This window comes from Apus apus, chromosome 1 (genome assembly GCF_020740795.1).
Source record: "Apus apus isolate bApuApu2 chromosome 1, bApuApu2.pri.cur, whole genome shotgun sequence".
NCBI lineage: Eukaryota > Metazoa > Chordata > Aves > Apodiformes > Apodidae > Apus > Apus apus.
Window position 1 is genome coordinate 132,684,441 of NC_067282.1, and position 26,871 is coordinate 132,711,311.

The following is a 26,871-nucleotide window of genomic DNA, read 5'->3' on the forward strand; positions in this document are numbered from 1 at the left end:
AATGATATGCTTTTCTAACTGCAATTAGAGCAGAGTAATTAAATGTCCATTAAGGAAGCTCTTAGGCCAAATGACAGCTTCTTCTGGGAAGCTTAGAGGAAGTTCTGAAACTATTTTGTCTGGAGAGGTGACAAGCAGAAACACAGGACTGCAGAAGAGCATGCAGACAAACAGCTGCCCATAAAGGCTGGTTAAGCCAGTTTCACATCAAGTACAGCTTGGATGCTGCCCTTCAGCAGAGCTGCCAGGACCCTTTTTCTGTTGTGTTTGGCCTTTTTCTGGAAAACTCCAACACTGAAATATTTTCCCTCTGAAAGGAAACAGGTGATTTAGAAATGCTACCTGGAATACACTCCTTCATCTAGCAAATTAGGCTTCATGTTTGAGCAGTTTCTTATTCTAAGTGTCCAGTCTCTTCTCTTGATAATGGGGCTTCATGGACATTCATGCTGTGGTGCAATACAACAGCTGCTTATGGAGGCAAACAAGGCTGCCTAAACACCGCTACCATATAGTGCCAAGGACAACACGTCCAGGTCTAAATGTTTCAGAGTTTTGACGTTTGGTTTTTTACTTCCCCCCCTCCCATACAATTACTATTATTCCATTTAAACCAGCTATTTCATAAAACAAAATTTGGCTTAGTGGAAATATACACTTCTTTCAAAAATAATGTTGACAACATTTGCTTGACCTGTTCAGCTGATTGTATCCCACCTCAATTTTCAGAAGCTACACATTCCCAGTAGCAATTTGGTTGCTTTCCCAGTACTAGGGCATAGTGCAGAGAGTCATTAGGCATCCTGAATTTCAGATATTGTTCAATTTACAACAGTGAGCCAATGGAGAACAAACAAGAAAACAAGCATAGGGAGCAAAGGAGAGAGAAGACAGGATTTGCAAAATGCACTGTTATTCACCAGCTCCCTGTGCTACACTTTGATATCTAAATATGTACATGTAATTCATTGATCACTGGTGTTAAAGTGCACCAGGAATTAAATAAAGGAATTAAATAACTGACCAAAAGAATGGGGCTCACTATATCTGCTTTCTGTTCCTCATAGGAACATACCTAAAAACAGTTACTCAGTTTTACTATACAGGTTTGGTGAAATCAACATAGTATGAATTTAACTGCATGCTCTGTCGAATTATTCCTTCACAGCTTTTCATGAAAGCTTTTGGGATTTCTACAGCCTTCCTGTGTAACTCTAGCTAAATTATTTAACTTTACTGCCTCTCATATCTATAACTTACAGCACATGGAACAATAGCTCGTATTTCAGAAGGGGTTTAGAGTCCTGAGGTAGTTTCTTTTAGACTTCTGTGATATCCTCTAGTGAATTAGTGATTAGAATAGCAAATAACTAAGAGCTCACTTCTGATGCAGGCAGAATGAGAAATGCACAGAATAAGAAAAATTCACATAGCTGCTTCCCCATCTTGGCATTTGTAGCATTCCAAACAAATGTCAGTTTAAATTACCAATTCTTATTACACTAAATACTGAAATGCCATAGCCAATAATGTGAATTCCTGTCAAAAATTAATGTTTGAGTAAGGAGGCTCTTAGTTTTGGCCTGTCTAGTACTTTGCAGTTTGATATGGATTGAAGATAGCAGCTATTATATTATCCTCAGCCCATGTTAACTGTAAGGAGAAAACCTGCCAACTCTTGTAAATCACCAGTGTAACACAATGCTTGCAGCACACTGTACTGGATACTATTGGCTTACTTTACGTGTGCAGTGATTTACTCAGTTATAAACACAGAGAAAAGCTTCTAAATGAGGTGCTCCATATCAAAGAGGGACAAAAATCCTGTTGCTTTTACTCAAAGGTGAATGTTTGATGTTCCAACAAGAGAAGAAAGATTATTTGCAGCTTCTCAGTGCTAGTGAATCAGGCAGAAACTTTTGAAAGTGCCCAATCATACTAGGCATCATGCACAAAAAGCAGGTAAACTGATCCACAGAGCAAGCTCAATGCTCTGATCAATGGGGAACACAGTTCAGAGAGAAACTTCAACAACACATGACACTTGTTTTCCTGCTATACCCCAGTGTCTCTGTTTCTATATTTCTTGACTCCTGGGAGAAGCAAAGGAGTTGAAGCCATGCAAGAGCATCATCCAGATCACTTGCATGTTATTGCAGGTTGGCTTTGCAATCTCAACACATGACTCATTCCACTGAGCAAAACATTAGTTTTCCAAGACATTGCTGCAGTGTGACTATACTATGACTATGCTGTGATTTATATAACAGAGGAGTTAGCTAAATAGAAAGAAAACCATGAGGGAGAAGATACTGGCAAGAAATGGCATTAGAGAGCCAGGGAATTAAGGAGACAGAGAAGAAGTACAGATTTTGCCTTGTGCTAAACTGTTTCCTCCCCTTTTTTTCTTCTTCATTCTATTCTCCTCCACTTGCTCTACTTCTCTCTCCCTCCTTCTCTGACTTTGTTTACCTGACACACCCTTGTCTCACTCACTTCTTCCTTTGTGCCTCCTCTTAAAAATATCTCATGGTGCTACTACAATGTTCTGCCACTACAGAATCCACAGCGACTATGTGTTTTCTGCTGTCCTCTGCCCTCTGTTTGCCTTGTTTCTTAGGCTGTAAATTGTTCCAGTTTGTACAAGGTCTCACACAGTCTGGCTCCACTGGTGCTCAAGTACCAAATAATCAACATAGCAGCAAGAACAGTAACAAAACTAACAAATTTATGACCCAGATACTTATAAGCTTAACAGAGCATGCAAGTATTCTTAAGCTTGAAAATATATATGGCTATTAAATACAAGTATCTTCCTTCTTATTTCCATTGATTCCTCAATTACTTCAGAATAGCTCAGAGCAATCTCAAATATAATTACATGGAATGGAATAATTAATAGCACTCATTAAATGCATAGTATGCATACCATATACAGGAGGGTAACAGTATATATGAAGAGGTATTTGGCATATCCTGAATTCGCACTGGTTTATAGCCAAAATCACACTGTGGTATTGGCCTCTAGAGTGGTCTGGCTGGATCGTATCTCTGAGATTTCTCATGAATACTAGGAAAGAGGAACAGTGCCTGAAGCATGGCCTGTGGCTGATTTCTTTGCATAGTGAAAAATATGAGACATACATGGAGAGACCCATAGTGACTACAGTGGGTATGAAAATTGCTGAGCATCTTTACACAGTATTCAGAGTAGGCCTGGAATTCATCATTGTATCCCTGATGGCATGAGAAAGACACATCATGGCAAATACAACACAGGATATACTTAAAACAGAGTCCATTTGTTGTGTGCATGCGTGAAAGCAAGCTTTTTTTCAGTACACTCTGCCTTAATATTCTTCCCAAATCTTTCTCACCTGATGTTTCAGTCAACTGGATGCTAGAGGCCTCTAAAAAACATGTCAGTTCTTTTATTTAGTATAATCTTGTTATATCCAGAGCAGACAGCATGAATAGAACATTGGTTCACTTCCAACGCTATTGAATGATTGAGTGTGAAAGCTCCCTTTGCATATTTTCTCTCTTTAATTTTTTTTTTTTAATATACTACTTTCCAGTGTGTTTTCCCATTTGTGCGTATAGCTTTCCCATCTTGTCAGCACTGCCAGTCAGTCAGTTACTGAGCTACAAACTGTTCACTGCACTTTCTGTCACACAGGTGTGGAGAGATTTTATATTTGACTTACAAATTCCCTGCTGCCGCTGGGAAGCTGGCTGGGCTGTCATGCTGCTGCATAGTGTTTCAAACAGCTGCTCTAAGAGACACTTCTTTGCATCTCCAGCTTCATTATTTCCTAGACACTCCTTTCCCCCTTTAGCTTCATCCTTTCCATACCAACAGGCACCAGCAATAGACCCATGTAGACAACAAAGGTACCACTAAACTATTTCAGATTTTGGCTCACTTTGAGAAATTACCTGCATGTGCTAGTTCATCCCTCAGTCAAACACGTTCAACTGTTCATCTACTTTTACTACTGTTCAAGCACTATACACGCAAGTTACACATGGGACTTTTAAATTACTTACCTTTTCCCACAAATGGTTGGACCAGATGATCTGTCAAAGTCCTTTCCAACCTGGGCTATTCTGTGATTCTTTAAGACTACTTACTCTAACATCTAGTAATAAACTTTCCCATAATATTATTTTTATGATTCTATAACTCTGCTTCCTGTCACAGCTGAACTTAAAACAGATTTTATTTAAATTAGTTTTACACCAGTGTAATTTTACTAGTACTTATCATGATAAATCACTGATAGGTGAGTGGAAGGAGGTAAGGCCTAACAGAGATCAGGGGGTTGGAACTAGATGGTCTTTAAGGTCCCTTCCAACACAATCAATTTTTTAATTACACCACATGTTTTCACCTGTTGCATTTCCCCTCCAGACAAATTGCAAACTCCTTTCATTCCAGAGGAATGAAGAAAGCAAATGTGAAGTGCCCTTCACACAGGCTGCTGGTGCAAATAAGAATCCCTAAAACCAAAGTACAGCCATTTTCATGGGTTATACACAGTTCTAAAAGGTTGTAAAAGGTTTTTAAAATGGTTTAATAAGCCTTTTTTTTTTTTTTTTTTTTTTTTTTTTCTGTATACATTCTGTATCCTGTATTCTGTGAAAGAAAATAAATTGAACTATTTATTCAAAATGTATCATGGGAATGTATAAACAGACAAGTTTCTATTACACTTAGGTCATACAGTTTTGCAATCTCCAAGATCACAATGTTAGTCCAGATAAAACCTATGCTGTCTGAAATGTTTTCTTATTACATTATCTAAAAGCAGATTAATTGATTTTCTTAAAATTTACTTTATATATATTTGTCTAGTTTACAATTACATTAGGATTCCAATTTAAAAAGACAAATAGGACTGTTTTGCTCCAGTGAACGGGATGTCTGTACTTGGGGCAGCTATGGCAAAGAAAAGTCAAGTAATAGAGTAATTTAACCAGTTACATCATCACGAAAGAGCTTTCATAGTTGAGATGAGAAACCTCGTATTTCATAAAGTCTGGAATGGTGCTGGCAACACTTAATTATTTAAAGTCACCCTTCCACATTAATCTGAGTAGATTATGGTGCTTTCTGTAGAAAAAGCACTTCTGAGAACAGAAGTGCTTTGCAGAAATTCTGAGTCACAATAACCTTCTTGCCCAGCATCTCACAAGGCGTCAATACCAGTGACAAGAGTAAAGTCCAGAAGCCCAACCTGTAATCTTCCCTGCACCGACTGAGGACCATGTTTCCTTCCAGGGAGTCCTAACACAGTATTCTATTGCTATAAAATTGCACTGAACTGAGAAAATAGGATGAACTAAGAAAACAGGTAAGGAATAAAAATTAATCATGGAAAGTGGGAAAGACAAAAATTGAACAAAGGTGGTTTTATAACCATCAGGACAAGAAGAAACTTGCTAGTTTGATGTCAGCTGACCACAGGACTCTTACACTACTACTGCAAAATTAACAAGGGTTTAACCATTTAATCAGTCTTAACAAGCTACTGTGTAACCCCACAAGCATGCTTAGCCATTTCCTAAGCTCACTTCCTCTAGGACAAATGCGAGGTAACTTGGTTTAGCATGTTTCTCTTTCCTCTGGGATTAAACTGTTTCACTTTTAGTGTAGAAAGAGACAAGCTGTTTCGAGACTCTGTAGCACAGTAATTAGCTAAGTTGCAGTAGCCTGACTTCATGTCAAACTCCCTAATTCTGCTAAGAACATAAGGCTAGTGGGATAAGGAGAAGTGAAAAAGTGTTTCCTTGCCAAATGATTTTTTAAAAGGCTTGAAAGTGGTGGTGACAACCACGTAAAAAGCTTTTCCACTGTTTGACCAGACCATCATAACTTCCAGCCTTCTATAGCCTGGTACTTCTCCACCTCTTCTTGTCTCCGTTTATAATTACCACTCCCACTTGCACCTGCCTTTCTAGTTTACTTGGCACTGGCTGTATAAAAACACTGGCAGTAAATGATTAGCTGATATAAGATCATTAATATAACTATGCTTTAGACAGACATTCAGGGGCTGGAACAGAAAACAACACAAGTCTTCCTAGCCACAGAACTGCTGAAGTACCTGGCTTGTAATCAAACACCATTTGTGCTTAAGTAGACTTGCCCTCTGAGGTGGGACAGCCATGGCTTTCTACACTGCTTCAGCTGAGCACTTCAGTTGACAAGGCAATTTGTAGCCAGGGCTCCTGACTGAAATCCCTTTTATAGTTGCAATGAAAATGGCACATACTGTACCCTTTATTCTGATCATTCTGAACTTCAGTGGAGATGGAGGTATAAAGCTAAAGTCTGATATTTGTATGCCTTTTAGGCCCAATGCAAATTTTTAATCAATTTTTATAGCACTAGGAATTTAAGGATGTACCCACAGGCTTGGCAGAATTGGGGCTTTTGGCTTATCATCACATTAAGGGGAAAAAATGCTGTAACCCACTCACCTGTTTCAGTCACAGCTGTAGTTTATGATACTAATCTCCACATTTATTAAACACATGCTCCCTCTGGAGCTGGAGATGATACAGTAACAGCTGCTTTACTCTGGATCCTTTTTAAGTCATGAGGAAACAAGTGCAAAGGTGCCTCTGCTGTAATTCACAGTGTTACACCTACTATTTCAATCAAGATGTACTAAATTGAATAACTGTTAAGTTCACCGTATCTTTTACAATCCATTATCCCTGCCATTCTCTCTCCCCATTGTTGCTGTCATTACTGTGAGTAAACTAGTACTGAAATCAGACCCAGCAAAGGGAAATTAAGTTTTACGCAAAAATAACTAAGGTAAGTTGTACTGGGCATAATACCCTCCCAAAAGATGCTGAGACTAAACAGAAGAAATCAGTAGGCCTATAATGAAGGCAGTGAAATAAAGCAAATGCTGGGAAACCAGGGTTTGCCCTGACTTAAATGTCAGCCTAGCCTCCCACTGGTATAAAATCCGTATTTCTCTGTGGATCATTAACTCCTTTTGTCCACAGGAAATAATAAGAACACTTCTAGAAGGCAAGCAAACATGTCATTTGGGACACAAGGATGATATTAAAAGCCCCTACCATGAACTCCAATGTGGCTTTTAACTCCCACTTGTGGATAGGAACATGGTGGTACAACACAGCCTCAAAACATTGGGATAGGCTCAGCACACCTCTGGAAGCTGAGGAAATTCATAGTGGCCAACAATTCTAAGGAGGGTGCCTCGTACCAGAATATACCCTTCCCTTGGCTGATCAATGCAAAAAGGGACATATATCCTCCTTTGCTTAACCCCCAGGAGAATTATACAACACCCTTTCTTCAACTCTGAAACTAGCACATAACTTGAATATGCTGATAAGCTCAAAGGATATGATCAGCACCAGCCTTGCTGATGGTCGAGGCAGGTGAGCTGGGCCTGCACACAAGGCATTGCTTAGGCTTGATACTGCTCCTTTCACTCCAAACTCATCCCAACTCCCAAGTACTTTCTAAGCACTTTGCAATACTTTCTCCTTCCCCCCAAGTCACTTGAAAACAGGAGGGAAAAGGTGTTAGCGAACTGCATGAAAAACCTTGTGCTTGATTGCTTTAGTCTACCTAAGTCCTTGAACAGACTTTAGGTAATGTCAAGGACACTGAGATTGTGTGACTGCACATGCATTTTTCAGAGACAAAAAAGTAATCCCACTGCAATTAATGGATCTTATTCTGCTCAAAGTCAACAAGCTTGCTAAAGGGCTTTGGCAAGTGTGTTTGGACTGCAATGCAAGCTGTGTGGTGTGCCTTTGGTCACTTCAGCCTTGTTTACCAACAGTGGTTCAGACACAACCTAGCCCTAGGCACAATTCTGGCTAAATATGTTGATGCATATTTTTGCCTTCCAACAGCTTTTGTAGCAGCAATTATAAGTGAGGCAGATGAAAGTGAGTAAACGCATTTTAAAAAAAGAACATTTACTTTCTCATCATGCTTATTTACTATTTGCAGTTCAGTCATCTCTGACAACAGAAACAATTTAATTTCCTTCCTCTAGCAGGTCCCTCCAATGTATTTGTGTGCGGGACCATGGCACTATAGTGTGATGTTTGCTGTTATTGTAAACTGGCACTTCATTTGTGAAAAGCTAAAAACCATTTGTTCATAAACCACTTTGAAATCATTATCAATCTATCTGGCAGGTTACTTGTTCTTTTTCAGATCTAAAATAATTTGAAGATGTTGCTTCAAATTAAACATTCATGTCTTCTACAACACTTTCTTTGCAAAGAAGTTAACACAAATACATTGTTCCCATGCATATTTATTATGTGCATACAGCAGTCAACCTTCAAATCCACTCCCCCAGTCCTTCCAGCAAACTAGGAATCCTCTTTGTCATAAAAACTTACCCTTTTCCCTCAATAAATCTATTCCTTAGAAGAAATTTTTGCCTTTAGAGTCTCATATTTCATTTATTTCATTAGTTTCCATCTCAGATAACTAAATTCTCTTTTATTACAGCTGGGAATTTTTATAATGTGCAAATTGAAATAATGATTGTATCACAGCACTCTGCAAGTGGTTTTCATTAAGCCTCCAGCTACTATTCCTTGCTCTGTTGGATATCCTTGTGTCAGGGTTACTTTTATGCTGGACAGAAATTCAAGCAATCTATATTGAAAGAATACTAAAAACCTATTAGATAATAAACTTTAAAATGCACAAGCTGATGGAGCTTAATTGTATGTTATTGTCATAATCAAAACACCTCAATTGTTTAAAACTTAAAAATCATGCTAAAAAGTGGACCTGTGAGTGTATTTTGGACATGTTCATTTCTGAAAATCAAAATTACTACTTGTATTTACCATTCTGTGTAAGCAGACACACAGTGCCAGAAAGAAACTTACATTTCTGAGATGCTACACTACAATGTTTTGCTTTCTTGTCAACAGAGTGACTAAATTCATACTCTGTGTTCAAGTATGATCTTCTGGTTAATTGTAGTGACCTAAGATAGTTCAGAACCATTTGTGTGGCTTGTTGAAATTTACAGTGTGCTTACATTGTTGATCACCAGACTTATCTTGCTAGTTTGTCATTCAGTATTGCCTATTGGTAAATGAGTTTGCTAGCTTGTATTTCCATTGCTGCCAGGGTCACCAGAAGTCTGAATGAACGCAGAGAGAGTCCACTTAATTGCCAAGATTTATAACTATGCTGTTTTCTTTTCTCCCTTTCCACTGAAACTTGTCTTCCATGTTTGACATGTATTGAAAAGGGAGAGCTGCTTACTCTAGTCAGAATCAGAGACAGACAAGGATCACAGTTTTGCAGGGATTCCTTATTTCTACTGTTAGTGCATAGGCAACAGAGAAGCAGTTTCCTAATCCACCCTAGACAGGGTACTGAACCAAGGAAAAATGCTGTGTCAAGATACTATCAACCATCATCAGTCTGCAACGAAGCAGTGAGTTACATGACTGGCAAAAAAACATAACCTATATAACGTCCAGAAGAAACAAGCTGCTCATTGTGAGATAAGATACCATGCTCTCTAAGGTGGAAGACAGGTGAACTATTATTCCACCAAAAAGATTTATAAAACAAACTATTACACAACCAACAGAGAGATTTTTAAGTCTTGGAAATTCAGAAGCAGGAAATTGCCATTTGAAAATCTGCCTCTGCCTGCCCGAAGAGCCTTCTGTTCAAACCAAGTATAATCTCTATGCCAAACTAAAGCCTTTCCTCCTGTCTTATTTATGGCTCTGCCACAAGTCTGGGTAGCAGAGGAATCAATCAGTCCCAACCAACCAGTGAAATTATTTTAGGAGCTCTGGGGATTAAGAAAAATGCCCCCAGTTTCTGCATTTCTGATTGAACACAGTCAATCTAAAGAGCAAAATTTACATACTGAAAACTTACCAATGGAGCGATGAATGCAGGTATGCTGGTTATCACTCAGAAAAAAGCCCTCTTTGCACTGACATTCATAGCTGCCCATAGTATTTACACAAATCTGCTGGCACCCTCCATTGTTATCCTGGCACTCATCAACATCTAGAAGAGAGAAGGAAAAACAAATGTAAGATAATGTACAGATTCAGAATATATATTTAGAAGAGCAAGAAACCCACAACAAAGCACACTGTAAATTAAGCTAATGAAAACTATCCAAATCCCATCAGAGTTAATCCAAACTAATCCATTTACTTCTTTCTCCTGCATCCTAGGTTTAAAGTTAACATGAAAAACCGGTGGGGAGAGGAGTCCAGCTAAGTCTCCATGCACTCTGAGCTTCAAATTGATTTCCAATGCACAATGAATGCTAACGTCCTAAAAAGGCTGTGACCCCATCTGCCAAGTGCAGTGTTGCACTCTGTCATTCCCACTCCACTTGGAAAGACACACTTCAGGCCTACAGTAATTTCTAGCAGGGGTAGCAGGCAAACACAAAGGGCATTACTGGGTGAAAAGAGTCTTTATAGAGTTCTGGTCTTGAACAGAACAGCATGTTTCAATTACTGAAGTCATAACCCCCTACTTTGTCAGTTTGTTTAATGTTGTATAATGAAAAGAAGGCTTCTTAAATCTAAATGTTCCATGTCTGTATTGTCATTTTAATAGGCAAATATATAAAACCACAAAGACAGCATTAGCTACTGGGTCCATGCCTACCCTCCATCACCTCTTCCTGGCAAAAATATTTTTATGCCATTGTGTTTAACAGAGATACATGTTTCAGCATTGGGAAACCACTGCCACTAAAGGATATCTGACCCATATTCAACCTTATAGCTCTCCTGTTTTGCTCATAAAAGGTGTATCACATCCATCTTCTGTTTTTTCTTTGGATAAAAGCAACTTGCCACCTGAAAAGTCCATGTTTTCCTTTTTAATGGAAACTCTGCAGCCAGTTATTTCACAGTATGTGCCAACATGTCAGCAAATGAGTTGGTGTGTGCATTACTTTCATTTTATTTTAGGAGGGGGGAAAAACACTACAAAGCTAAACTATCCACAACATTCAAAACCTCAGAAGAGCTGGCAAAGATCCTGCAGAAATTAATTCCTCAAAGACTTGACACAATACACTAAGGTAAAACCAAGCTGCTTTTGCCAATACTCTTGTAGGCAAGGGCAGGAAGCTCCGAAATGCTGGGGAAACTCAGCCAGTAAGTAAAGCCAGAACACCGGCTAGTTCTGGCAGCTTGATCAGCAATGCCTGCTATTGCTGTTTGTGCTGCCTGCATTCCATGGGACAGAAACTGTACCTCTTTCTCACAGAGGAAAAAAGCTCTAGGATAATTACAGCAGCACCCAGGGACACCAAGCAATCTCCTCCTGTCCAGAACTACCATTAAAGCCTGTAGATAGTCCTTTTTTTCTATTTACCAGGAAATGTTAAGCAAAAGTTCTGTATCAAAATCCTCAATGCCCTCAGTTCTTAAGTCTTTTCCAGATTTGAAGCTTTTAATACTCCAGTTAGAGTGGTTTGGGAGGGCATATGAAAAGGAAAAGTTAAGATTTTTCTTGCCTACTGCAGTATAAGAAGGAAAAAAAAGTAAGACAACTTTGTGAGACCATGTGAGTCAATAGGTCTTGCTGCCCTACTAGTGCCAACTCAAACTTGTTCCTTCAAAACAGTCTGCTGGAATCTAGATCTTCCTCTTTGGAAGATTAGCTTAACACTTACTGAAGGAAAAAGTCTCAGTTGTTACATGTACAAACCCCAAAATGTTGCTACAAAGTACGCAGCCTTTCCAGCATTCTGTATATGGTGCCACAAAGCAACTTGAACCATTGCCTTCCAGCTCTGATGAATAATCTGAAACAAATGCAATGATTTATAAACATTGTTTTTCTTCTCTTGATAGCAAATGCTGGTGATTTATCACTTCTGTAAAGAGACAGCTCAATTTACCACCAAGCCCCAAATCCATATGACATAGTAGTTACCACAATTTAAACTCTTTTGAAAGTAGTACTATGAGAAATTTATTCTAACTGTTCTCAATTAGAATGCCTCAAAATTATTTTATTTTGCATTTATTAAGAGGAGTTGATGAAAAGGGAACAGCTGGGATCTAGGACTACTACATCTCCATACTAACTGCCTTCCAATAAAAAACTTGGCCTGGTGGTATAGGATTAACATTTTCTCTTCTCAGACCTCAATCCTATTAGGGTCAGGCTTTTTGGAGCACTTTGTATTACTGCAGTTTTAAAAGGCAGTATTGCTTATTATCCACCATACCAAGCAATCTATTGGACATGGCTGACCAGAAAATATTTACTTCATTATTTATTGGAAAGAAAGTTTACCAAGTAAACTTTGCTGCAGCATGGGCAACAAACGGGGAGACAAAAGCCATGATGCACCAGGAAATTGATGACATAGTGGCAATCACAGAAACGTGGCGGGACAGCTCACACAACTGGAGTGCTACAGTCAATGGCTACAAGCTGTTCAGAAGGGACAGGCAAGGAAGGAGAGGTGGTGGGGTGACCCTAATATGTTAGGGACTGCTAAGCATGTTCTGAAATTAAATACAGTGATGACAGGATTGAGGGTCTTTGGATCAGAATCAAGGGGAAGGACAACAAGGCCGGTATCATGGTGTGAATCTGTTATAGAGCACCCAACCAGGACAGAGAGGTGCATTAGAAGTTCTATAAGCACTTGGGAGAAATCTTGCACAGTCGCTTGCCCTTGTTCCTGTGAGGCATTTCAACTTCCCAAATGTCTGCTGGAAGTACAGCACAGCAGAGAGGGAACAGTCCCAGAGGTTTCTGGAAAGAGTGATCAGGCACTGGAAGAGGCTGCCCAGGGCAGTGGTGGAGTCACCATTTCGGGAGGTATTTAAGAGTTGCATAGACATAGTACTTAAGGATATGGTTTAGTTAAAGATTTATCACTGTTAGGTTAATGATTGGACTTCCTCATCTTGAAGGTCTTTTCCAACCAAGGTAATTCTGTGATTCTGTAAAGTCACTTTATGATCAGCCTATTACTAACCTAGTTTAAAAAATGGGGTAAAAAAGTCTTCTGAAGTTAGCACAGAGAACTCCAACGAATCTGAAGAGCTCAAGCTTTGGAAGATCTCTCAGAATAATTCCTTCATGTATCTGAATTTTTTCAAAGCTCACAAATGAAATAGCTGCCAAAGAGGCTTTTTCTTTCTTTCATTGTTTGTGCAATCCTCATTCAATGCTGCTCAAGTCACCCAGCTGAACATGTAAACATCATTAATGCAGCATATGTGAGATTGCATTTTAGACCAGATTTTCTAGAGATTAAGTTCCACATAAACACCAAAATAAGTAGCCAGGTTTTCAATAAAGCTCTTCAAGCTCCAGTTTTGCAAGCTCTATATGTCAAACTGGACTGCTGACTGTTTTGAAAAAGTGAGGGTGCATCCTCAGGAGCTTTTGTTGTTGCTACTCTGTCTGACAGTTTACACCTGCTGGATGCCTGCATCGCCTAACTTTAGATATAGGAAAAAAGTCACTTATGATGTAAAATCCCTTCATTCAAACACCTACTCTAGGCCTCAACTACATCCATTTTAAAAGTTTAAAATCTATTGAGCACAAATACAAAGCTCGCTTTCATTATTACTCTACTTTTTACAAGAACTGTTGGGTTTTTTGTGACTTGTTTTGTTTGTGGTTTTTTTTTAGAATGAACAGACATGTCTTCTTAGGCAACTTTTTGCACCAAATCAGCTACCACTGATCATCTTATCCAGAAACAGGTTGTCTCCCTGAAGATGGAAGCACCAAGGCAGCAAGTGCAGGTCTCTCTTCCTTTAAACCACTGTATGGAAACTTAAATCAATTTCCTAGGCTCATTATTGGGCAAAAGTTCTTTCATCCAACTGGGCCTTACTACCTGACAATGTGTTGATTCCTAGGGTACATTATCCATTTCTTATGGGTGAGCTAAGCCTCAAAATCCTACTGATGACCCCAGGTTGGAAGCTGGAGCAAGGTTTCAGCATACCTACACAATCCAAACTCACAAAAAAATGGAAGAATGTTCTCACCTGAGCTGAACTCAGATGGTCATCCCACATGGCTGCTACAACCCTCATCCTCAAAAAGAGGAGGAAAAACTAGGAGAAAGTGAATATATGTCCTTAAGCCATTCTCCAAAACACTCATCACAAAGATCTGTCCTGTGGACATCTACAAAAGACAATTCCTCATGGAAACATCTAGCAATAACAGTTTTCAGAGCCCTTAACTACTCTCTATTGGCACAAATTAATAGCTAAGATGCCAATCAGCACAAGTGCCAGAATTGCTTATACAGACCTACGTTTCCAGGGAGATAAGGGCCTGGACTTCAAATTGGACAGTCATTATCAAGAACAACAAGGAGTAAGGGAAGAGCCATCTCAGGGAGAGGCTGGGAAAGGAGAAGTGTTTTTCAAAAAAGGAGAGATAATGGATGCATATATACATATAAACATATATAGATATATCTATATATCAGAAGCATTAATGCATATCTGAATTTGCATAAGACCTCTAGCTCTTTGGCCCACCAACTTCACATGATCAAATTTGTATTCCGTATCTTGGTAAGATGAAATCCTCTAGAGAGCGGTAGTGTGGAACAGTATCAAAGGGTAGGAAACATTACAGTTGATAAAGATGGGTGTATATTTATTAATTAAACAAATGCCTTCTCATTTAATTTATCTGATGAACTTTTAAAACTAGCTCCACTGGTATTTCACCCTGATCTGGCTCAGAGCTTCCCACAATATCTGGCCTAAAGAAGCTATTCTGTTCCAGTGTCCTGGGTGGATACCATTGAAGGAGAAATGTCTGCAAAGGCTATCTGAAACCAAAACCGTAAGCAGGAAGATACAAAAGTGGAAATACTACCCAGAGTCAATATCAGGAACAGTATGTCCACTGTTCACTTCCTCCTATGATCTTCTCTTCCTTCCTTCTGACATTTTCTTTCTGGTCAGCATTTTCATAAGCACTTAAGCCCCTCAGAAATCGGAGTCTCATCTTCAAAGTCTCCAAAGCATCTGGAAGCCACAGTATAGTTCACAATCAAGAATCTTTAGAGACTTCTAAAAACAAGACTTTGACTCATGATCCAGGGAACTGATCCTGCTAGTTTTTCCCTAAGCTACCCTTTGAAATCTCTGGAAGATTTCTCTAGATTGTCTATATTAGCAGTGCAGAACATCATTATAGAGAGATGAACTAGTGGCAGAAGTACTGCAGACTTTCCTCAAATGTTAGCAAGAAAATACCACTGAGGATATCTTGTGTTTTAAGATAAATTACTAGCAATGGCAAACTCAGAAAATATGAGTGCCTGATTCTGGAATTTTAAACTATTTTTTTCTTTTTTGTTAATATTTCTAGAGAGAAAGCTGGCTGAAAGTCTCATTTAATAACAACACAGTCCTGGATTTACTATAGTCATAGTTATTCTCATCCCAAAAGAAACCATCTAGCCCAGCATCCTGTCCTTGACACTGCTCTGTAGATACTCATTAGACTGTAGAGGTGGAATAGAACCACTGCTGGCATGCTCTTTCAGCTTTCAGCAATCACATACCCATTAACCTTCCTAAATCACTTGCAAGACCATTGTCACTGCTGGATCTTTCCTGTATGAATTTATCTAATGTATTCTGAACCCAAGATGATGGGGCAATCACTTCTGCAATCTACTTACGAGTTACATATACAAGACATACTTTTGTTTACTTAAAAATAATGCTTCATAGTCTGTATGAATGCCCCCTAATCCCATTATTGTGAGAAACAGTAAATATTCATTCCCTACTTGCCTTTTATGCATCTTTCTTGATCTTACAGATTCTCTTGTACCATATACCTCACCTATTTTGAGCCCAGAAGCACAGCAATACATAAATACTATAATTACAGAGACAAACAGAATGACTTCACTATATCGCATTTAAAACAAAAAGTGCTTGTTTCTATTAAGTTAACCTTATGACAGCAACATTTGGCACATATCTTCTCACTTCTCTGTTCCATTCCCTCCAAGTACCATGATGCTCTATTGCAGTGGGTGTCTTGAAAGATCTGATTTCAAGATAACTGTGGAAGCCCAAAGAGTAAATCTGGCATGTAGGAGTGAAGCAAGTGGTATCAGATTAGAGGTTGTAGGCAGGTGTTCCTGCTGGAATGGTCACACAAGTAGTGACATGCCAGCAAGGAAGGGAAGGTGAAACAGGAATCACTGCTAATAGAAATAACTAGGTAATAGAAATAACTAGAAATAATCTTTCTTAGACCCATTTCATAAGAGTATACAAAGGTAAGTATTAGAAGAAAGAGATGCCACTACTGACATGCAAAGCATTCACATCTTCAGGAGATCTGAAATCAGACTTCACCAAGAATTTAAAAGCAGGGCCCAAAATTTTCTACTATTTGCACATAAGACTAGAATTCTGCTTTTTGTGTCCTTCTTTCAGAAACTGAAAAATGTGGTGAAGAAAAGGTAAAATAATACCACACCCTTGAATCCAGTACTTCATTCATTATCACAGTTGCAGAATCTTCACTACAGCCTTTGCTAAGAAAAGATCCACTTGCAAAAAAACCCCTAAAATGGTTTAAATGGAGTAGACATTAAAAATAAATAAAAAGTGGGAAAAACTATTTTTCCCTGAAATGTGAAGCACATTTTACACAAGAAAACATGAAGTACTAATCACAAGGATGCTCTTCAGTAAAGAATACTAAAATAATTCTAAAATTATCAATGAATTGATCCCTAGAAGGACTCTTATGTTCAAGGATGCAACACCTAAAATGATGCCAAGATCTGTCCCAGAGAATCCCATCTCTTAACGGGCTACAATCACCTATCATCTCAACACCCACTGATGAGGCTTCTTATTTGTCCACATAGTTACAGATGTGTGCAACTTGAAAAGGAATGCTTAGTATTTCTTCTGTAGCTATTTTGTGATACACAGTGGAATTCCTTAAATAGCACACTACACAAACACAGTGTAAGGTGGCTGCAGCAGACTTCTTCAGTATGTACAGCACAGGAATATTCACTTATACATAGGAAATATTCACTTAACATACAAGCTTAACTCTGCTGCCTATGATGCCTGCCTGTTTGCTGAAGTAAATAGCCCCACATACATGGTATGAATGCTGCAGTCTCTTGATGTCACTTGTTTATTGCTGTCTTAAAGAACTGGGTACCACTGTCTGTCCTTTTAAGACACAAAACCCCTTTTCTCAGCTTTTAGCATTTAGGAAATAAACATTCAAGCCCTTTAATGTGACATCATAGTTGTAGCTTCTATACTCTCACTTGGTAGTCATGTCTATTTTTTAGACAGACACGACATACACAGTGGCCTCCTGCCAACAGTGCCTAAACACAAGAAAGTTCCCAATCAGTAATTTCTAACAAGTTATCCATTCTTCTGATGTGGGGCTTAAAAAGAATTTTGTATGAATCTGATCCTGCTTTGTTTAATCTACACCATCACGGCCCAGGGAATGTCAAGCTTCCAGCTTGGCATGAGGCTCTTACTGTGAGGTGTGGACAGCCTAAGCCCCATTAGCAATAAGCTTGCAGTTCCCACTGATGTCTAGCTGCACTCAGGGCCTTCCAAGTTGCAATGCTGGATTAATAATACTCCATAAATTAGAAGGAGGAAGTTAATTACAAACGCAAACAAGCAGCAGTCCTGATCAACTGAAGGAATAATTTGGGACAAGTAAGTTACCCAGTCTATTATCATAATGTCCCTTACTTTGTCTTACCCCTGGGCTTTCTCTGGAGCATCATTAACTGCTGTAGGCTCCACTGAAACAGCATTTCATATACTTCTTCCAGGAAAACTACTGCTTATACCAGCTTTTTTAACATCCTACTGAGAGACCCTGCCAGGATCAGAAAAATCTGATTTGGGTTAACTCATAGCTGTTTTATAGGTTTTGTTTGTTTGGTTGGTTTTTGTGGTTTGTTTTGTTTGTTTTTATTTGTTTGGGGTTTTTGTTTTGGTTTTGGTTTGTTTGTTTGTTTCTTATAAAAATTTTAAAAAATTTGCTGTGGGTAAAAAAATCATCAATATAATTTAACATTAAAAATGAAATAATATTGCAAGTTGGTAACATTTTCTAGTTCTGTATAATATGAATAATTTTGTTCCTGACTTCTGGTAATAAAAGCCAAGGAAATGGCTAGATTAATTATTTTGTTATTTATCAGTGACACAATTAGGGAACTCTATAGATTCAGAAGAGGAACTTTAAACCAAGCATTGCAGCATCCAGTAGACTATGAAGTCATTCTCACTCTCTGTATTAATAATACTTAAATCCATGAAAAGTGGAATAAATGGGAGAGCCTGAAGCACAACCTTAAACAAACTGAAAAGAGAACTACATCAGGAGTTGAGAAACACTGGCTTAGTCAGGCACATAACTATGCATTAAGCTTCTGGGGAAAGGGAAAATACTGAAAATGTCTGGAAGTGCTGAAATTGCTCCTGTATGTCATATAAAAAAATTTAATTTTTCTGAAAGTGATAAGTGGTTTGTAAATGCAGCCTCGGTTTCTGGATAGTTTCAGTAGGTATATTTTCAGTGAATTAATCCTTAATTTGGCACAAAATGTTTGGGTAAATGGGCATTTGTGCCACTGGGGAAACCAATTCAGCATTTCCACTCTCCTAAACATCAGTAACACAAAAAGCAGTATTTAGAATAAATATTTTCTCTGAATTCTCTTGACAGAAATACCTGAAAAATATTAAAGATCTTACAGTAATAATTACTTTTTTATATGGAACAGCAATACTAGTTTACCACCCAACCTAGTTGTGCTGTGTTTGCACAGTACGAGCTGGATTGGTTTGTGGGTTTGTTTTGACTAACTGGTTTTAAGAAAAAGCCCTAGAAAACAGTTAAGACACCTGCTAAGCAGCTGCTGGCCATTAGTACATGTAAACTGTGCTAGTGCTATGCACCTCAAGAGAACAGCATTGCTTTGATTAGTAAGAGTGGTGGGAACTGTCAATGAAAAGCATGAATGGTCAAAAAAACCCCTGACTCATAACTATGTAAAGGAGCCGGCATGGCAATGAAAGCCAAAACAAGCAAGCAAAGAAGAGAAAATAAATAAAAACAGCTGCTTCATCCCCACCTTCCCCATGAAATTCACAGGAGCTATACATTCTTTTCACCAACATGCAGGAACACAAATGGATTTCCGTAACAGCTATAGAACAGTGTGCATTTTTTTTTCCCAAAATCCTTGAGTCAGGGTCTTCTGTTAGCAGTGTCCAATATACGTAGTTAATGCATCTACTCACTTGGCAGTTGCATCAGATAGTTTAAATACATATACAAGAGAGAAAAGCTTGTGTCTTCATGCACAAGTTAATCTGTAAATGACAGGAATCATGCAGAGCTTTCTATGGGCAACTTATTCCACTATAATCCTTCTTACCTTTTACTCTAAGATATCAGATGTTGGTTGTACAGAATCTTCAGTCAGAGGGAAAAGTATTTAGAAGGCAAATGGACTGACCATCCACTGACAAATTCTGCAACTTGAGGTCTCTGAAGTCCCTCTCAGATATGTAGCCTGTGTGAGACTATATAAAGTGTACTCTTGTTGGAACCTCTTTATTTGGAGCTCAGGCTCCTAGAGTTCTTCGAGTTGTGATTTCAGATTTGAACACTCAAAGCAAAACTCAGGCCAAACCCATGATATTAATGTCATTTCAGAGCACAAAAATGAGTTTTTACATTCTTTCAATGTGCAGACATTAACAGGCTGACTGACAACGAATCCCTTCAGACCCTAATCGATACTGAGCTTATAGGGGGGAGGAGCTCTTTCAGTTATTTTTAAAGTGAGTAAAATAAAGTCTTTTAGATTTCCCTAAGATGTTTCAGAGGTTTTTGTAAGTACTGAGTAACACCTGGTGGCATATAGACAGTCTCATGCTGCACTTGCAGAGGCAGCAGATACCATGACCGACACCGTGTGTGCGGGCAGTTTTGATGCACTGGGACCAGGGTGCTTAGCATCTTATGTAGCCAAGCCCCAAGTGATTCATATCTCACATGACAAAAGTCTGGCTCCCTGACCGGTAAGCTCCGAGTTTGTCACTATACATCACTAGAGGGATCCATTACATACTCCTCATTGTCATATTAGAAATGTTTACTGTGTGTCTGACTAATTTCAGAAGCCATATCTTAGTTTTGCCTTCAAAATAGAGAACAGAAATAATAAATGAAGTTGAGTATAAAAATACCAATGTATATATGCATGATATTGAATGACAAAAACTATTTTTCAGAAGGTAATCTGACTAGTAAACACACCCACTATAGGCTGAAATTCTGCACTGTCAGGTTCTTCCTTGCTTTGAGTAAGAGTATAACATAATGTGGCTCCAAAACTCTTTGGTTAGCTTTAATATATTATGCGGTTTTCCTCTTCAGGTATATACCAATATAGGCAACAATGGCTTAGAAATTTGGTATTATGAGAAAGTCAGGATGAATTAAAAAAGACACAAAACTAACACAAACAAGATAAAGCAGTAAGGATGCAGAATAAATAATGCAGAATAAAAATCTGACTTTGCTGAACTGTAAGACACAACCACTTACAGCCATATCAGACCAAATAGGAACATTAATGTGGGATTTAACTGATGTGACTTATTCATATCAACTTCACACTCTAAACTGACTATCCTTTACCTTCCTGAGGGTTTCACACAGAGAAATCTTAACTGTGACTGATTACCTCCTCCAGGGAGTAAGTATTTGAAAAAAAAACAACTCAGACAACAAGATGACTTGCAGAAACAAGACACTGAGATTGATGCTGCTGTCACATTGCTCCCAGTTTCTTAATTTATTATGATAGTCTGAGAATCTAACTTCACAGTTGACAGCAACCAAGATTTATTCCACACTTTTGATTATCTCCCCATACCCAACAAAAAACCTTGGGCCTACCCTGATTTATACTCACTTGTTTTGGTACTTTTCAGATCACACTGGCTTAAGAAAGCAAACATATGGCAAATTAACATGTAAAGAAAGTTATACCTCATTCGAACTTAAAAGATTAATGTGGGTTGACTAAACATTAGAGTACTTTCAAAAGGGGAAACTTTCAGATACAGAAATAGAAAAAACAGGATAAGAAAAGCAGTGTTCAGATCCTAGCTTCAGAGAGGGCTGGATATCGGAGACCTTTCCATCAATCCCAATGCATGTATTTATTGGATTTCCAGAGTGAACATGGATGTTATTTTCAAAATTAGTCCCCAGTTTTGGGCTTCAATTCTGATAGCAACAACTCTATTTTCAAAGATGTTGATTAACCAAAGTCCATGTGACTGCACCCATGAAAAAAACAGGGACCAGTTCATCTGAGCTACAGTAAATACCTACATTAGAATGAGGAGAGTCATGTACACGAAATACCTCTCTAGTGGCTCCAAGGTGAATACAGATAGATGGGTTGTATGCAGATATTTACACTCCACTGAAGGACATTTAAAGTAATTCTTAATTTGAGGACTTCATATGCTTTACAGACATGAAGAGCTTAACTTCTTGGTTGTTAAATGTTTTTCAAACTGATATGCAAGAACCATGATATTGATTCTCATCACGGAACCTACCATGAAGGGAGGAGGCTGTGATGGCTCAGAGTCTGGAAATTTCTACAGCTCCCAGGTGCCATAAAACTAAATCTGAGGTTTAGAAGAGGAAGATCATCAGAATTAACATATTACAAAAATCCCCTCTCAAAAGAGAGATGTCACTTATTTCTGCCATTGTCTGCTACCACTTGCACCATGAAGTCTATCACACAATGCAGACAACAAAGTAACCAAAGGTAACACACATACATACAGACGCTGTATGTAAATATCTAATATAGAACTGTTTCTAGAACATTTAGTTATTATTCTAGCTACTCATAGTTGCTCAGCACCTAGTCATCAGCTAGCAGAAGGCATTTCAGAACAGTAGTACATGTTATAGAATCCGATGCAGGCCACTGTACTACAAGGACTTGATACTCTAAATTGCTGTGATGAATCACAGCTGTTACCATTCATCTAATGTACAGACCAAGCAAGACCCATAAAAGATCTGAAAAAAGTAATACAGAAAAAATTAGTTTGCTGAAGAAACATATCAGAAAGTAACTTTCTTTAGCATTTAGGGGTTTTGTCTGAAAAACAAAGAACTTTAAAAAACATACTCGGGTTCTTCATCCTGAAAGAATGCATTAGTCACTAAAATTCAGTTAGTTGTGCAATTTGCAGTGCACATTTTTGTGTATGCACCCAGTGTAAATTCTCTGGAAGAGGTTCAGTAATTAATACTTTTGGGCCCCCATCTGCAGGCATCCCCTTATCCAGAGGTTCTTACTAAGCTCCAAGGACCCAATCAGTGCCAAACATATTTTTCAGAAATACAGAATGCATAAAGGTTTAAAATAAACAGATAAATCTATTGTTAAAACCTGCATTTCAACACTTCTCATCCTGTATGTAAACACATATTGTATAGGGTCCCATCTTGTGCTTAGGTCCCTCACATTTAGAACAGATCCCTATTACTCAACCACCGAGCCCTGATTTGGGAGTCTGGCCTCCTTCTCTTCAGACACAAAACAACTGACAAGTCCTAAAGTTGTGCTAAAGTAAAACTCTTACTGGAATCAATGGAAATCAAGATTTCATATTTTAATAACTTTCTCTAAAAAAATATCAGAGAATTACAGGTGTTTTAAAAAAATGAAGAGTTAAGAAAAGAAGGCTGTTGGGTTTATTCAACCCTTTTCTGTCTGCCAAGGAGTTTAAGATTATAAACCATGAAAAACTGGAAGAGAGTTTATGACTCATAGTATCATAAGAGGTCCTGCTGATGTGCTAGAGGAGGACAATACTGAACTGTCAGCTCACCTAATAAGTCTCCTGGAATTACAAAAGGAGGGCAAGGAAAACTGGAAGACAGCCAAGAAAATGGACCACTTTTCAGCTTTTCTTTAAACTATTTGTTTTTATGAAACTAAAACCAACTTTCCAAAAGCTGATTAGTTCTATATTTAAAATATTCACATTAAAAAAAAATAATAAAATCTATTTGAATTGTTGGGCAACAGAGTAAAATAAACATCACTAATAGAAGCAATCATTTGGAGTTCAAGAAAGCAACACATTGTGCACAGCTGTCTCGAAAAGAAGAAAAATAAAGCTAAATTAAAAGGAAGATATTAGTTTCTTTAATCATAGCAATGGTTATGCAATCTTAAATGACTTATGTACCACTTCTTGACATTTTACATCTGGGAGCTTTAGAAATTATTTCTCATACACTTGAAACTCTTCTGCTTCATGATGATAGGCAGATTAGGCCATAACTCCTATTCCCAGTGTATATATTAAGACAAATAGAAGGTCAGGAATAAGGAGATTTTGTGTTCTGACTAGTTTGGGTTTGTTTTGGAAGACAACCATAGAGCACTGGAACATTCACTGAAAGGGGATGAACAATATGATGTGATATACGTACACAAGTGTACATACTAATGTTTTTCTCATCTGAATCAGACTGTAGATTACTACTACCCAACTAGGAATTAAGCCTACATGCCAGAATTAAAATCTCTCCCCTTTTAAAATATGCCAACAGCTTTTAACAAAGCACTGCAAGTCTGAAACTTGGGTTTAGATGCTAACCTCGTTATCTTAGAGTAAAGGAGGAAAAAACCCACCAAAACCAAACAAAAAGCCAAGCACTACACAAAACCGACAGATGAGTAGTACTCTGTAGCTATTCACATTTATACCTGAATAGATAAGCAAAAGAAAATTGCACACCATGCAATTCCATTCTATACTCTGAAATATTTTTCACTCCCAGATTTGATCTGACAAACAGAAAACAACGAGCTGTGTCCATTATTTAGGAAGAATTCCCTCACTATATGTATGTCCTGGTTTGGGCCTAACATAACAACAAAGAACCAGTCACATGGCGTCTCACTGAACTCCAACATCCCCCCCAGCCCCTCAATACATACGCTGGGATGAGAAGGACAAACCCAACTAGAAGCTCATGGGTCGAGACAAAGGACAAGGAGGGTTCTTCACTGACTAAGGTCCTGGGCAAAACAGACTCAACTTGGGGAAAAAATAATAATTTAATTTCACACTAATCACACACACCCAGGACACAGACACACACAGAGCAGGGCTTGCATATGTTACCCCGCCCCTCCCTTCTTCCCGGGCCCAAATCCCTTTGTTCCCGGTTTCTCTCCCTCCTTCCCCGCAGCGGCACAGGGGGACAGGGGATGGGGTTTAGAGTCAGTTCACAGGCTGGTGGTTCCTGCTGCTCCTTCCTCCTCAGGAAGAAAGATTCCTTACAGTCCTGCCCTGCTTCCCCACGGGGTCCCTCCCATGGGAGAGAGTCCTCCACCAACCTCTCCTTCATGAGTCCTTCCCACGAGGTCCGGAGCTGCTCCAGCCTGGGCTTCCCACAGAGTCAGGGGCTGCTTCGGGAACAGCCACCTCCCCTGGCTCTGGGGTCTTCCACAGCTGCATCATCAGAGTCCACTGGCAGCAAATCCTCTGGTCACAAAATCCAAGTCCACTGGCCAAGTTCACCCCTCCTGGTGCCTTCAGGGAATGTTCTACCACGTTATTCCACGAGTGCAGGGGCACAGCTGCCATCTTGCCATGGGCTGCAGGGAAACTTCTGCTTGGGCACCTTCTTCCCCTTCTTCCTCACCAGCCACTGGCACTGCTCTCCTCCACCAACTCACCTTTCCTAGCTGCTCGTTCTTTCGTATGTTAATGGCAGAGGTGCATCTCTTGTCCCTCTAATGGCTCCTTGGCTGGCTTTGGGGCAGGGGGAGCTTCTCAGCTTCTTATGGGAGCCACCCCTGGGGCCCTTCCCCCGCTGCCAAAAAGCCCGCCAAACCAAACCAGCACAATGTAGACAAAAGTCTGCCTCCAGGAAAAAATTATAGAAGAGCAGAATGGGGAGAAGGTTTTATATGGTTTTCTCAAGAAGGAACCAATGTCAGTCAGCTTTTGTTGCTACATATTTTTCTTGTACACTCTTTCCCTTTTTTTTTCATGTTCTGATCAGAGGTAGTTGAATTCCAGAAAGCCTTGAACACCTGGAGTATCAGCTGACATGTGAGATCTTTTGCAAGGAAATTTTGTGAAGGAAGGCTCCCTGCTTTCTGATCCAAATAGTTACGGTGCTCTCTTCCACTTTCTATTTTCAGATGCTGAATACAGACTTCATCAGGAATACCAGCAACAACTTGCTTTCAGCAGGGTTTCTAGCAAGCTTTTCCTGGATAAATCCTGAGGTTTGGTAATACCATTATAAGCCTCAGAACTCCTTTCTCTGGTGATACTTCAGAACAACACAGCACATAATACTCTCCCAGAAGCTTACATTTTTACATGGTAGGAGAGAGATTAATGTAAGATAATGGTACTCCACATGAGAGTCCTTCAGGAGAAAGGAAAAATAGTTTAATGCTCTTTCTGAATTTCCCAAGTGGAGTAACCAAGCACTATTGCACTTCTTCATTCATTTCTGCAGGGATACAAAAACAAAACAGTAAAAATCTGCTTCTTTTCAGCAACCTTTTTTGCATTTGATGCATTTTCTTTTTGATCTTCTCTGCCCTAGAAGAAAAACTATTTCTTTCTTCTTCATTCTTCTTTCATTCTTCTTGCTTTAGCCACATTAGACTTCATGATCCTTACGGGTCCCTTGCAACTTGCCATATTCTTTCACTCCATGATTCTGTGTTTCCTAGATCGCTTATTATTCTCACTGCTCTTTTAGCTTCATCCAAGTGCAATGTCCTAAACTGAACAGTCCTCCACCAGCTGAAGCCCTACTGCTGCTAAAGGAGCAGAGGGTTTCTTTTGATATGACAATTCCAATCCCAATAGCTTGAAAGTGAACGAAAAATCCCGGTAAATTCTTTCACTCTCCTGACTCCATTTTGGAGTCACAATAGTGGCAGCTATGCCAAGCTCCCTGAAAATCTCACTGAAAAGGCAGACAAATTTTTAAGCCTTCTCATGGCATCTTCCACCCATCACATATCTCACTTTTTTCAACACCCAGGCTTACAGCACCAGGCTCAATCTATGGCCTTTGCTATCTGCCTTTTGTCTTACTGAAAGTCTCCGAGAGGACACAGAGTAAAATTATGCCTAAGTGCCAAAGAGGCCTCCAACCAATAATGCACTTACTTACACAAATGCAAAAGTCCATTCTTCTTACTTAATATTAAGCCAAGAAAGTAAAAAAAAAAACCTAGGCAAATTAGGAACACCTTTAAGTGTCATGCTGAATCAGAGCAGGGAGAATATTTTGAAAACACAGTTTTAAAGACATAGGCACTGATACTGCAGTAAATATTCACCAGGTACCTGAGAACTGACTCTGATTTACTACAAACGAAATGGGTAAAGTGTTGGGCACTAATAGGAAGGATGATCAGTTATGCCATGATCTATCCTAAACGCAACAGAGAATAAAAATTAATAGCATGCCTCAACATGTAAAATACACCAAGAAGGAAAAATCAATTTATCAATAAGAAGCAGGAAAAAAAATAAACCAGGAGAAACCATCTGGACCAGTGAGCTATTTGCTTATTAAAAGAAAATACCAAACTGGTACTTCATATATGAGAGGGGACAACATGTTTCATGACTTGTTTCAAATGACCGATAAAGAAACCGTGTTGCATGAGATCAAACATTAGTCTTGCATCCACTGAGCAGAATTTA

The 26,871-nt window shown here is 38.9% G+C and overlaps 1 protein-coding gene across 1 annotated transcript in view; it reads right to left on the reverse strand.

Moving 5' to 3' along the window:
• Positions 1 to 26,871, reverse strand: part of SCUBE1 (signal peptide, CUB domain and EGF like domain containing 1) — a 201,000-nt gene that overhangs the window by 136,607 nt on the left and 37,522 nt on the right. Inside the window, exon 4 of the mRNA XM_051644074.1 lies at positions 9,932 to 10,066. Coding sequence (XP_051500034.1) covers positions 9,932 to 10,066 — 135 coding nt within the window. The remainder of the gene's footprint in view (positions 1 to 9,931; positions 10,067 to 26,871) is intronic.